At 36.5% G+C, this 13,750-nt stretch overlaps 1 protein-coding gene across 3 annotated transcripts; it reads right to left on the reverse strand.

Annotated features, from left to right (window-relative positions):
- Window positions 1–2,320: 2,320 nt before the first annotated feature.
- LOC119066830 (cyclin-dependent kinase-like 4) lies at window positions 2,321–13,324 on the reverse strand. 3 transcript variants are annotated; one of them, XM_037169493.1, is made up of 7 exons: window positions 12,997–13,324; window positions 7,221–7,465; window positions 4,418–4,612; window positions 4,322–4,351; window positions 4,132–4,229; window positions 2,597–4,037; window positions 2,321–2,478 (listed from the first exon to the last, which is right to left on the reverse strand). In XM_037169493.1, exons 2-7 carry the CDS (start codon window positions 7,386–7,388, stop codon window positions 2,437–2,439), a joined length of 1,974 nt encoding a protein of 657 aa, XP_037025388.1. In that variant the 5' UTR covers window positions 7,389–7,465; window positions 12,997–13,324; the 3' UTR covers window positions 2,321–2,436. The 3 variants fall into 3 exon arrangements, with proteins under 3 accessions (XP_037025388.1, XP_037025387.1, XP_037025386.1); XM_037169492.1 differs by having other exon boundaries at window positions 12,848–13,324; XM_037169491.1 differs by having other exon boundaries at window positions 12,759–13,324.
- Window positions 13,325–13,750: the final 426 nt, after the last annotated feature.

Raw genomic sequence — 13,750 nt, forward strand, 5'->3', positions numbered from 1 at the left:
CGAAAGTTTTATCAACAAAAATCTTACCAGAAAAATTTTAGGAAGAAAATTATAATAAAAAAGTTTGCGTCACAAGTGGCAGACTCTTAACAGAGTGAAAAAGTGATAAAGGTTGGTAAAATTCATCAATTTCAAAATGTATGAAAATGAATTTCTTCATACAAATTTCTGCAAATTTCCAAGTTTTGAAATTTAATATCTCAGCCAAATTTTAACCTTATGAGGCGTGTGATAGCTCGTTGAACTCGTATGGGGGAACGGACTTGCGTCACGGCCCTTCACTAACGTAGGGCCATGATAATACGGGTGAACTGTACATTTATATTTTCTACGCAAACAGCTAACTTAGCTTTTTAGAAACAGTAAATGTATATAACATTACAATCATTCAATCTGTTCCATTTCTCGTCGAAGCGATTTTCTAATGTTCGATATTTATTTATTTAACGATCAGAAAACAAGTCTTTCGGCCCAATAAGATATTAATTATATTATAAATGTATTCCGAGAACAGATAGTAGAGCGACATTAGCATCGTTTATTATCAGAGCAACCTTGTTTCCTTGACGAGTGTCCAATGCGGTGATCAATGGATCACATTCCTCCGGCAAACTGCTCAAGAGAAATGCAACCCTCCAGGCTTCAATTTCTCCTCAACCGATGTATCCAAGTCTGGAACGTCAGGAAATATGCATAGCTCGAAAAACACTGACTTCAGATTTCACTTGATGAAATCAGTTTCGAATTGGTGTTGTGAGGACACCTCAAAGTTTGTCGTATAACTTTTTGGGAAAATCCATAGAGCCTCCTAGCACGCACGGCCGGATTATCCATTTTCCAAAAAAAAATGTGTCACTTTTTCGAACACAAGGGACTGGACTTTAAATGAAAGTCTGCCTATTATAGCCCCGAGAATTAAGTTTTGATTCAGCTCAAGATCACTACCAATCCAATCTTATTGGCATTGTCCTATGTTCACTGTTAACGGCGAGTGAGGATCAGTTAAATTTAATTGGCATTGTGGTCAATATAAAAAATTTATGAATGAAAATAAATTGAAATTTAAAGTTCGAATTTTCGAAATAAAAATTTTGTACCTGCTCATTGCACTTCAAGCATGAGTAGTACTCTATATGAAATGTAAAAAAAAACTTTCATACAAAATAGTGCTCTATTTGGCAGCTGTCAGTCGACGTACTTTTGCTTGAAGTGCGTTGATGTGTTTCAATTTCTCTTATTTTGGCATTGGCCTTGGTGTGTTTGGGACTAAACCTGCCTTGCCCGTTTCTCTTTTATATACTCATTGAAGAATATAACCTGAAGTGAATCATATTTTGCCGATCCATGAAGCAATTGTCTTCTTCTAGTCTTTTCTACCCTTAACACATTCATTCCTGAACCCAATACCACATCTCCTGTATATAGAAATACAGTTAAAACAATGTTCTGATCTGATACATCTCGCAATGAGAATGGACTTTTTTACCTGTCGTCTTAAGAAAGACGCACAGTGGTTTAGAGGGTCTACGGATTATCTGTGTAAGAAAAGAAATTTCATCCATTGATCCACCGTTCTTTAAGAGTCTCAGCGTCAGTTTTTCACCATATTCAATACTTCAACCGAGCTAAACAGAAAAATAAAAACCATGACAGAAGGGCCATATTCTAAGTCCAAGTACAGTCAAATTCGCGTGAAAACGCAAGAGCAAATTAAACAAAAACAAAAAGTCGTCCGAGTCTCGTTTATCCCTAGAGTACCTAGAGACACCGTTTCGTTCCGCTAAATTCAAAAACTTCGGAGTTCATCTTTACAGTTCCCGTGAAATGTAAAGTGAAGACAAACACATTGGGGAACTGAACTCATCAGGGACGACAATGTGTGGTAGTTTTTCAATTTATATGCGTTCTACGGTAAGGTGGATAACTGTCAATCAAAGGAAAACGAACGACTAGAAAAACACAAGGTCAGTAAACTTAACAATAGTCACCAATCGTTTGCGAACCATTACTCAACATTTTATCTAAAAACTATAAAACTATAAAATATAATGAAGAATAAGGATCTGACCTTGACCATACATCCACTCGTTCATACATCATCCGGTACCTCATTCATTTCATATCACTTTCACTTCAACTCTCACAACAAGAAAACCAAAACATTCACACTAAACTAAAAGAAAAAGAAACAATGACACTAGCAGCACAATTAAACAAAAGGTCACTAAATCGCGAAGACCCAAAGACTCCCAGTGCGGAACTTTCAATGCAATGTCTTTAACTCAGTTTTGAGTATTTAATTCCACAAAAAACACGCTGGACGACAGTTAATTTTAACAATAAATTTATTTAGCTCTTTTTTATGTACACAGCAAAGCTTTTTCAGCGAAATGCCCATTCAAACTTAATGATCTTTTTTGGCCAGAAAATATCCAGCTATGTCTCATTAACATTGTCCGAGGATGCTGAGATGTTCCTCTGAAAATCAGAAACAAATGAAAAAAGTTTAGGTTTCGAGTTGTGAAAGGTTAGTGCAATCCGAGTAAGTTTGTGCAAACTATTTTAAATATTAAATTGGCAATGAAATCAAACTTACGCTTCCAAACAAGTTCTCCGAAAAATTGACCATCGGCGATAACTTTTTACGATTTCCTTTCAATGGACTGCTGGCGCCTGGACAATTGGGTAGTAGGAATTCATTCGCCTCCGATGGTGCATTGCTTTTCGCCGTACCAGTTATCGTTCCAACACTTTTCCAGTCTGTTAAACTTCTTTTCGTTATCTGCGAAGGTTTTCCGTGAGTGTTGACCGTGTTCACTTTAATGTTACTGCTTGTCAACCACGGCGGTGGAGGCAGAATGCGAGGACTTAGGTCCTTTGTCGATGGTTCCGTCGTAACTCCCAATCCCAATGGAATTAGACCCAGGTCAATGTGCGGTCGATCTCTTTTCACTAACGATGGTCTTGCTGTGTTTAAGTTGGTGTGGTTGCTCTGCTTTATGTTTGATTTTTGGGACACTTGATGGAGTCCTAGGATATTTGAACTCTTTTTGTGACTGAAATATTGCGGAAAATTTCCGTTTATTGATAAATTGTTGATGCTAACTGGAGACAGGCGTTTCTGTTGATTGATTTCGTTTGTGATATCCGATTGCAGACTCTGGAATTGGGCTGGTGATGGCGGCTGAATTTGAACATCAAAATTGGTCGACGAAGATTTCTCGGATATTGATGACGTTTTTGCAGGCTTGGCAGACAGAACTCGATAGTTTTTAGCACCTTCTTTGAATACCAGATTGTTGATGCTAATTTTTTGTGTCGCTTTCGGTGGGTTGCTCATCGTTTGCTTATTCACAGTTGATAATGTAGTCAGATCATCATGGTTCGTCGCAGCCTTCGGTAGTGTGTCTGTGCCATTTTTCGAATTAATGTTTGTAGAGTTCAGTAACTGGGTGGAGAGCAGTGACAGTCCGATTTGTGATATTTTATCTTTCCCATTGTTGACTTTGGATTCATCGCCAGATTTTTTATGGTTCACTTTCTCGGCAACCCTTTTATCATCAGCCATTTTCCGACCAGATCCATAGCTAGGCATCCTTTTCAGTAATGGATTTCCAACCATTTCTTGTGCCAATTTACCTTTCAATTCAACCAGAAACGTTTCCACGAATTTATCCCTGGTGAACAGATCATGTTTCAGTAATTTCGACGTATCGGGCCGCTGATTTCCATCCATTTTGAGACACTGCGCCAAAAAGTCCAAACAATCTCGATTCCAGTCGGGGAACAGTTGATGCAGGCTGGTATTCTGTTCTTGTTTCATTCCTTTGAACATTGTGTTACGAGTGATGAGATTCTGATGGCGAGAATTTAACCTGCCAAGAACGCGAACGATTTGGAACAGTTGGTCGATGTCACTTTCGCCGGGAAAGAGCGGTTCACCGGTCATCATTTCAGCATACAAACATCCAACAGCCCATATGTCCACCTCCTTGCCGTATCCATCACCGACAAGAAGTTCCGGCGAACGATACCATCTACATGGAATAAATGATTCGTAAATTAACAAAACTGATCGTGCAGTACATGAAGGGAGGTTACCATTTCCCCAATTGGATTCTAGTGACTTACCTGGTAGCCACATAGTCTGTAAATGTTTCATTTTCTGTGTAGGGTCTTGCGAAACCGAAATCACACAGTTTTATAACGCCCAGTCGAGAGACCAACACCTGATTCGGAAAAGTAATTTTATGAAAAGAAATTAGCATTCGCAACAGTGCTTGACTTCTAGCCTTCAGGATATCATAGTCAAAATACTCACATTCTCCGGTTTAACGTCTCTATGCAGTACCTATGTGTTCAAAAAATTATCCCGTTATTAACACCCAAATTCAATTAAAATATTTTTGCCACCTACATCATGTGAGTGAATAAAATCCAAAGCTCTTAAAACTTGATAGCAGTATTTCCGTGACGTCACAAAGCCCAATCCACCAGATCGCGCCTCCAGTTCCTCTAAGACTGTATGCTCTAAGTACTCGAACACTAAGAAGAACCGTTTTTTCCGACGGAAAACTTCGATCATGTTCACCAAATTTTCATGGCGCAATTTCTGTAATGAGACATCAGGTGATAAATATTTTAATATTTCGGATAAGGAGAATATTACTTGGGAAAACTATTTCCCCATAAAATCTAACATCAATTTTGCATTGAACTTATAAAAGCTGAACGAAAACGATAGCACGCAATAAATCCTTTATATCCATATTTACTGGGGCGTGGGGTGTTCCTACATACTATGCATATATCATATCATGCAATTCAAAGGCATAAAAAGTTTTTTGATGGTAAACATTATATTAATACGCGATGATGACCTTTAGACGGGAAATTCAATATGGTTTCAGATGACGTTACTCATCATCGTGCAATCGATTAGGCTGTGATTTTCATTTTATCGATGTGCATTAGACCATTTCACGTGGAAGTTGTATGCTTAATAGAGTGGAGTGCATACTGCATACATGTTCCAAATTGGTTTTTAATTTACACTAAACTGTTGGTCAGTTTATTTAGTGAGTGTAAATATTTAACCAGATTGTAGGCAGAAGACTTGTTGCAATCAGCTTGATTGAAGGCTGATTTTTAAGCCGAGTAGTGGGCTGTGATGAGTGACGTTTTTTTGCGGGTTATCTAGATTACCTTGAGTAAATCTTGTTTTGAGAGATTTTCACACTAGATTTACGAGTTATAGGTACTAGAGCAGGAATATGAATATCAGATTAACTTTGCAAAAATAAGTTTAGTCAGAAACTTAAGAGACATCTACTTTATTGTCTCCATCTCACGGTTTGCCTGCGCTAGTAGTGCGCTACTATTTGTTTTGTAAAATTTCTATATTTATAGCCAAAAATTTCTTATGACGTTCAAAGACAAAGTTGTTCCTTACAACTCCACAAACATTTTTTCCGAAGACGTCGACCAATGACATAATAGCACGACAAAGTAAAGTTGACCAGGCAGTAGTGCTGATTTGACTAGGGACCTGAATAATCTAGTAGCACTGTATTTTTGCGAACAAAAATTTTCAATTTATGTCAGTGTTCATTTGAATTCATTTTCATCCAGTGTATTAGGTCCCTTATTTGACGTTTCGAAAATGAACCGCTCCTGCCTGGTTTATTTTACTCTGCCGTGATAATAGTGGTCATTGACGTCGACATCCAAAATTTCTTCTGTGAATGGGCTCGCGCTAACGATAAATTTATGATTAGCGAGAGTTCAATTTAAGTTTCTGCTTCGAAGAAGAATTTTTAGATGTCGATTGTCTTAGGAAAAAATGATTGTGGAGTTGCAAGGAACAGCTTTGCCTTTGAACGACATAAGAAATCGTGACTCTAAATATCGAAATTTTACAAAACAAAAACTAGCTCACGACTAGCGCAGTCCAACCCTGCTCCATCTCGTACACTAAAGATTGTTGAGAGTCAACAGACTGTCCAGGCTTTACGATATTTATTTAGGTGAGCCAAGGCCAGGCATGAGCGCCGCCGAAAATAAGCCGCCGATCAAGCCGCCGCCGGCCATTTTTGAGCAAGCTGCGCCGCAGCCGAGCCGGTGCCAAAAGCACGGCTCAAGCCGGCTTGAAACGGCTGGAAAATGAAATAAAGATTTCGAAAGGTGAATGGGTGAAATAATTTTGAAAACCAAGATTCCTGTTGATCCTAAGCAGCTCAAGTACATTTTGAATTTTTTTTTCAAAATTAAGAAAATTTTGAAAATTTTCTTGAATTTTCATGAATTTTCCAGAATGGTATATTACGTCCTCGCTTCTAAGTTTGTTGTTTTGGCAAGTATGACCTTTGCGGAACGAGCCGAAGGCGCACAATCAGTTAATTCACAAATTTGAGAAAACTTTATCGATCTTTGCGAATTTTCTCGATTTTTTTTCTTTTCAATTTTTACTTGATTTTCGTGAGCTTTCGATTTCTTCTCGAAAACCATTTTCTTAATGAGTTAAATGAGTGTACCGGAGCATGATTTTCCATTTAGTTCAAGTTTTGAGGCAATAAAACTTGACGTGTTAGTGAACCTTAGACTTAGAGACTTGCTTGTAACAAGACCAGTTCCACTTGCACTTTGAACAACCTAATCTACCTACATTTTCGCTCTCCGTACAATTTCATTTTCATGCTTACTAGTTCATTTTCCATGAATTTATCTAAACGTTTTTATTTTGAAAAAAAGTTAAAAGGAACCTCCAGCCGAGCCGTTTTAAGCCGGCTCAAGCCGATTTTTTCGCCGCCGCCGAGAAATTTTTTTCGGCTAGCCGCCGCCGAGGTTTCTCCGTCGGCGCTCATGCCTGGCCAAGGCGTTAATCACAACGTATAGCCCAGTGTTGATATAATTTAAGAAGATAATTGAACAGTTTTTACTGAACAATTTTTTTTTTTTTTGCCGGAAATGCAGGCGCATTTTACGAAGAAAACTGCAATTTTCGAAATCGCCAGCCCTTTGCGTATATTTTGAAACTCTTCAAAATGTATAAACGCCTTTATACGTGCGTGTGTACTCTGTTATTTTAATGGTTCCTAATTTGTATAATTAATTTTTATTTTCTACTGCGGTCATGCCATCGCAATACGTAAGATTAACATAATGTAAGCAATCCAACAAATTTCTAAAGAAATCAATACGAAAATTCTGTACAAACTGACCTTCAGCATTCTTATTTCTCGCATGGCCATTTTCCGAACCGATGGATCATCTTCGGTTTCCAAAAACTTCTTTATCGCAACATACTGGCCCGAATCGCGATGACGACATCTCATTACCAATCCGTACGAGCCTTCTCCAACCACAGATATGACGTCATACTTTTCCATAATTGAAGCGTCGCTGTTATGTGGGTATAAGGTTTGCAAGCGATAGCTTATTAGCGGAATGACGTAGGATTGTTTGCCTGCGTTTCAAATTTATATTTTAGCATTAATTTTCTGTTACAAATATATTTATATTTATATGGCTGTGCAATGATGGTAGCGCATGGATGAGTCTTACGCTATAAATGTATAAGAAACTTGAGTAAAAATCGATGAACTAACTACGTTTCACATGCAAATTATTATGATTTTATGTGCTTCACGGTTCTACGTGGAGAGATAGTTAATTTAATGGTTTCGACTGGTTCTTTTTTTCGTAAAAATTCCGAAAATAGTTTACAGAAGCTATATATACAGACAACACAACCGTATATCCTATACAACATCATCATGCTATCTATTTTATTGTTTGTTAGCTTTTGGCATTACAAACAACTCGATAGAACGAGTGAAAACTGAAAAGTTCTGCATTTGCCTGCAAGAGTTTTAAAAACAAACTTTAAACTTTTGACTTTGGCACATTTCCGTTGTTCTTTATTTTCGTAAATAGAATGTGCCTTCTTAGCCTAATTCATACCTACCGTGAAATTAATTGGAACACGATTTATATTCGTTCCAACAATGAAGCTACGATAATTTGACCTTTCCAGAATATTTTATTGATTCTACTACTTCTTCAAGATTTAAGCATTTTGAAAGGACTTTAATGAAAAATCTATTACTTCATTTGATTTAATTTACATTTTGAAATGAAGTGCCACATTAACAATAGATCATTGCTTACTTGTGTCGATAACAGATGGCATAGCCCTTCGTTAAGTTAAGAGAGGTTGATTTTTGCCTTTTGAAACGAATTAATTTTCATTTACATTTTCATTAGGTGAAAATGGTTTGTAAATATAATGTGCCTGGCAATATGCAATCACTAGTAAAGAAATCATGCCCAGTTCGGTTGTCAATTGTAATGATTCAAATCCGAAAATTTCCTTATCACGCAATGTCACTATCATTGAAATAAAGTGGACTCAGAACAGTTCATTGTAGAAATTTTCCACTGTACACAACGGACGAACTCCTCAAACCATTTATCAAACTAAATTGGTATTATTATTAACCACCCCATGGTCGATCTAATATATTCAAACAACGTTTTTCGTGGAACGGGCCGTATTGCATGTTTGAAACATAACGACTGACCACTCAAACAAAATTTACCGGAATTATCGATTTTTAGCCACCACCAGGTCAACGACTGTGTTTACCTATAGCGCGGTTTACCGATTTGAATAACGTTTGCTTAACGAATTTAAATGGAGAAGTGTTTGTGTTGTACGAATCACGCAAAATTGATGATAAAAACTTCCACAAGAATTATTTAAATCAATAGAACGCGTGCGATGGATGGAATACAATCAAAGTGAATAGAAATGGATTTTCCTTTCAGAGGACTAATTTCCCCGAATAATTTTCTATAAACTCATCGCAGATAATTTCATGCCCCATTGCCACGTACGATGTCAAGGGAAATTGTTTTTATTCTTGTAATCTTTTACAAATCGGTGATCGTATCATTGTTAAGCATTAAGTCTAACTGCTTTTGTTTTAAATGTTTCGTAGTGTTTGAAACACCATATATTACTTCATTCGTTTTAACATGGCTTTTAACATGGCATAAGTCGATATAGATGAATTCTTAAAAGTTGAAATGTTGTGCGAGTGTGCGCCTCTAAAAGACCTATCGTTAGAGCATAGGCACGGGTCGGTAGCACTGCACGTTCTAAACAGAGGGAGTAAACAATGAAAGTATGGCCAATTTTCGAACACAATACTGCTGGCCTGCAACAGAACTTATCCATGAAACCGACTATGGGCTGTTGTAGCTGGACGCACTCACTATCATCCCATGTAAACAAAATCTCAGATAAATTGCGTTGCAAGCCAGGAAGTTGCACGAAGCAAAAAGGTCCAAATGGACCAAATTTTTTTCATAATTTCGAGTTTAACGGACGACGTAAACGTCTGATTGGGATCAAAAATTACCCTAAAGTTATGCTACTCGCTTTGAGTGATCATATAATAAGTCCAGGAACGAACAATGCTGTTATTCTTCTCGCTTCGCTCGTAAGGAAAATTTGGGTCTAGTGCTGAAAATATCAACATTACAATACTTGTAATACAACATACTATTGCACACTGCAACTTATAATAATTAGAATATATTTTCATGAGGGGAGCAGGGGAGCAAAATAATCACGCCTACCAACATCCGTAATTTACAAATAATGTTTTAACAGAAACTGTAGCCAAAGCACCTAGCAGGGTAATAGAAAAAAATAAAGTAGTACTTTAATCGAAGTATGCGAATATTTCCATACCTTTTTTTTCGTAATGTCATTGCAAAATTACCATTAAGACTCATAATGGTATCATTGGTATCAAAATACTACTCTATTTGACGTGTAAAAACCTCTATTACCCTGCTAGGTGCTTTCCTGTAGCTCATTTGAAGCATTGTAAAGTTTGAAATGTTGAATCCTATGTTATGCTTCCTCGTTTCGTACCTTTAGTACTGTTTGATGCTCTTCTTATACTGTCGATTCACTGCTAATTTGATCGTCCGTGTCACCCACTGAGTTTAGGCAAAAGGCAAGTTTATTGTAGTCTGTTACTTCATTTGTTTAAACTATTTATTAGGACTTAATTGACAATCTTGTACTTCATTATTTTTCAAACACCCTTCACCATATAATACAACACGCTAGCTAGTGCTTATCATATACATGTGACGTCGTTGTCGCTAACAGATGAATAACTTATTTTAGCTCGTAATAAAAGTGTCGGTAACAATTGTCGTTTTAAAGGAAAGTATGCCGTTATCATAGCACTGTTCCTAGCATTAGCACTCTTATGTCAAACTTAAAAAAACCTTCAAATTTTCATCCATACTATCAGCCTTCAAATATTTTCTATGTAAATGCTAGTAGCAGTGCTATGCCATTATGCACTAATACATCTTATACAATCTATAATACGTTGTCTTTAAAACTTGGAGAAAAGGACATCAGATGCACTGATTTCTGAAAAACTATAGAAATAAATCTGCTATAAAATTGACGTAAGACAAGTATTCGAAACAAGGTTATGAATGCCGAAACCGAAGCGAATGTAAACGCGCAAAAATGCCTAATTTTCGGACTTTATTAAAAGTCCTTGATAGAATTTTCACTTGATTATTAATAGTTTACGTGTTTGCATTGTCATGTTCCACCTACGAAAAATCTGAATAATTTAAATTTTACCCATTGCGATATGTGAGTTATTAATTTCAGGGAAAGTTTACCACCTACACAACATTTTTGTGTGTAAGTTCAGCATTATTTTTAGGTAAATGAATAAACTATAATTGTGACGATAGGTTATTGAACCGACGACAGTATATATTAGATATTTGGGGAGGTATACAAACGATTGGGGTAATTTAAATTCAATTAAAAAATAAACGGAATCCAAACTTTTCAGTTCCTGATATTGTCGAGGTTATTGTGAATAGATTCGAAATATTTTTGCTGACGTAATTATTGTACGTCGATGTTCAATTTACATTTACTACGACTTACTACTATAATTGTCGAAGGCCTATATTTGATTTGCATCCGCATTATAACCATTTATAGCAAAGTTCATTTGTACAATTCATTTCCACAACATCAATGCCAATAGTTGTACGCAACAAAATATTGAAAACCTTTTCAGTGATTCACTGCGATTGCCATAGCTTTGAACTTTGGAATTATATTTTTAGATATTCTTTCTTTCAACTTGATAGACAATTTTCAGTAATACGCCGTGCATTATTTTAGGCTATTTTTACCGAAACCTTTACATGCGGGCTTTCTTACCACAATAGCAAAATGGATCAGAAAGTTCAACACATAAAGTACACTGTTGAGGGAAAAAGGTCGATATGATGTCTGATCAAAACGCTGGTGGAATGTTTTTGTCCAAAAATAATTGCGTATTGTTTTCGTAGTAAGGCTCGAGACAGTTTAGCTGGTCATCGTATAAAATAAAACTTTCAGTACGCAGTGCTTGTATACACAGTGGAAGTGAACATTCATTAAAAGGGACGTTAAACATTTAATTACATACCAAGGCGCCCTCAGTAGCCCTAATTATGCAATGATTCAACGCACTTCAAGCATGAGTGGTACTCTTAATAGGGTGCTGAAACTGGACAGTGTATCGAACAAATTTTGGCCACTTTTTTCATACAAAGTAGTAATCTATTTGACAGCTGTCATTAATAGCACTTTTGCTTGAAGTGCGTTGAATGATTACAACATTATCTACATTCTAAAATTGTGTTAGAGCAATGTTAAAACTAGTGAAGTGCAAGATTATGAATCAAAGAAAAGTTGCTAAAACGACTGATACAACAGTTTTAGTGGCCATACCGTGATAAGTTTGTCGGTACTAAAAGGTTTGTCGTTACTAAAAGGTTAAATGCCTAGCAATTGCTACTGATGGCTATATACTCAGCGACTGTAACACTCAAGAAACAAAGAAGAATTCAACTTTTCACAAAACATATCTGCAGTAACTAACTCTGGGCGAATCTAGTACTTCTTTCGATCGGTTTCTTTGAAGCTGATTGTAACAAATAGTAGATTAGTACTGGTTTGGAAATTTTTATTTTGAAGAGTGTGACTTTTGCGCTCGAGCCGAAGACGAAGTGAAAATAACAATCTCCAAACCAGTATTTCCTCGGCTGGTCTTTCGTGAACGGCTTAACGCTACTGTAATTTAAAACGAGTTTCTGGTGGATGCATCGTGTAAAATCTTTTACATCCTTTGTTTGAATCGTTTGTTTCGCTGTCGATAACAGAGGAAATTTTCCTAATTTATTTACATTGACAGTGTAGTATGAGGTACAGGGGTTGTTTCGGTTTTTCCACACAGAAAAAAAGTCACATTTCTATATACACCATACCGTTGATGAATATAGAATGTTTCTAAACATATATATCCACTACGTCTAACAGTTCCACTTTATACTGTTGTCTATACACGACAAATATACCAAAATTGTAGGTAGCGAAAAAAAACACAAGAAATTTGTATATTTGACAAAATGTTATTGACGTTTTTTCCTTTCGGTTGTACCTCTCTACACAGACCGAGAGGGTTTATCAAACAAGAATAAGGCAAAGTACGGGGCAATAGAAGGGATACAATCGTAACTATGTCGTTTTCGTTATTTTTTATTCGATTTTGTATACCTAAAAAAGCAAAACGAAATGATTCTTATCAACTTAAATTGGCATAAGACATAAATTATCATTCTTTTCCGTTTATTTATTGCATTTTACTCACAATTACCATGCATCCTATATTCATGCAAAACAAACTCGATAAACAAAATGCAAACAAGCACATGAAACACTGAGCGAAAAGTTTTGTACCTTTTTCTTTCGTTTTAGTAATTTCGGGCTTTGGGAAATTTACTTTTTCTGCAATTTTCTTCGTGTGCTCGAATTGTTTTCGTAACGGAAACTAATAAATCCACGTTGCAGTTACACCGAAAAAATACTACTAAATTACAATAATTCACCTTGAAAGCCACTTTATTTCACTTTAAAACGCACCGTAAGTTAACTCATTAAATTTTATCGCCTCACAAATTTATTCTCATACTCAAGAAGTACGGCAATAAAAGAAACTTAAACATTCCGTTCAGGCAATCAATAAATGCAAATCCTTATTGTTGTGTCTTAGATTCGCAAAGATTACACTGGAATTTCACTGGGCAAAACAGACAATATCCCTTTCCAACTGATATTTCAAGTGAAATTCTCCATTTTATTTGCACATACGCTTCAAATATCCTTGATTTTGAAAATTTCCAACTTTTGCAGTTCACAGACTATCGAGTACTGAAACGTAGCTCATTGGAAAATCGTTGGGTAAGCATGATCCGTTACGTTTATTTTGTTCAACAAAAATTGTTTGTTTAGTACCGTTGCTATGCTACAAATGAACCCGGCAAACGTGCTGAAACCGTTCGGAGAGAATTTTCCAACAATAAACTTTTGCTCTGTGATGGTCGGCGCGATATATATATTGTTTCCGTTAGCATTTAGAGTTATGTCTAAGGGTACCACGGCGGTGTCTTATCCCGATAGCAGTGGCGTGCATGAGTTTTCATCTTTCGTTTTACGATGTAGATCCACGTAACCGAATTACAAACACCAGAAAATAGCAAAAAGGATGAAATTCAGTCCACGTATCTGAGTCTAAGGAGGTGCTAGCAATGCACCAGTGGAATCCAAATCGTAAACCTTCGATTCCTCCGATTAATTTTCTTC

This window comes from Bradysia coprophila, chromosome IV (genome assembly GCF_014529535.1).
Source record: "Bradysia coprophila strain Holo2 chromosome IV, BU_Bcop_v1, whole genome shotgun sequence".
Lineage (NCBI taxonomy): Eukaryota > Metazoa > Arthropoda > Insecta > Diptera > Sciaridae > Bradysia > Bradysia coprophila.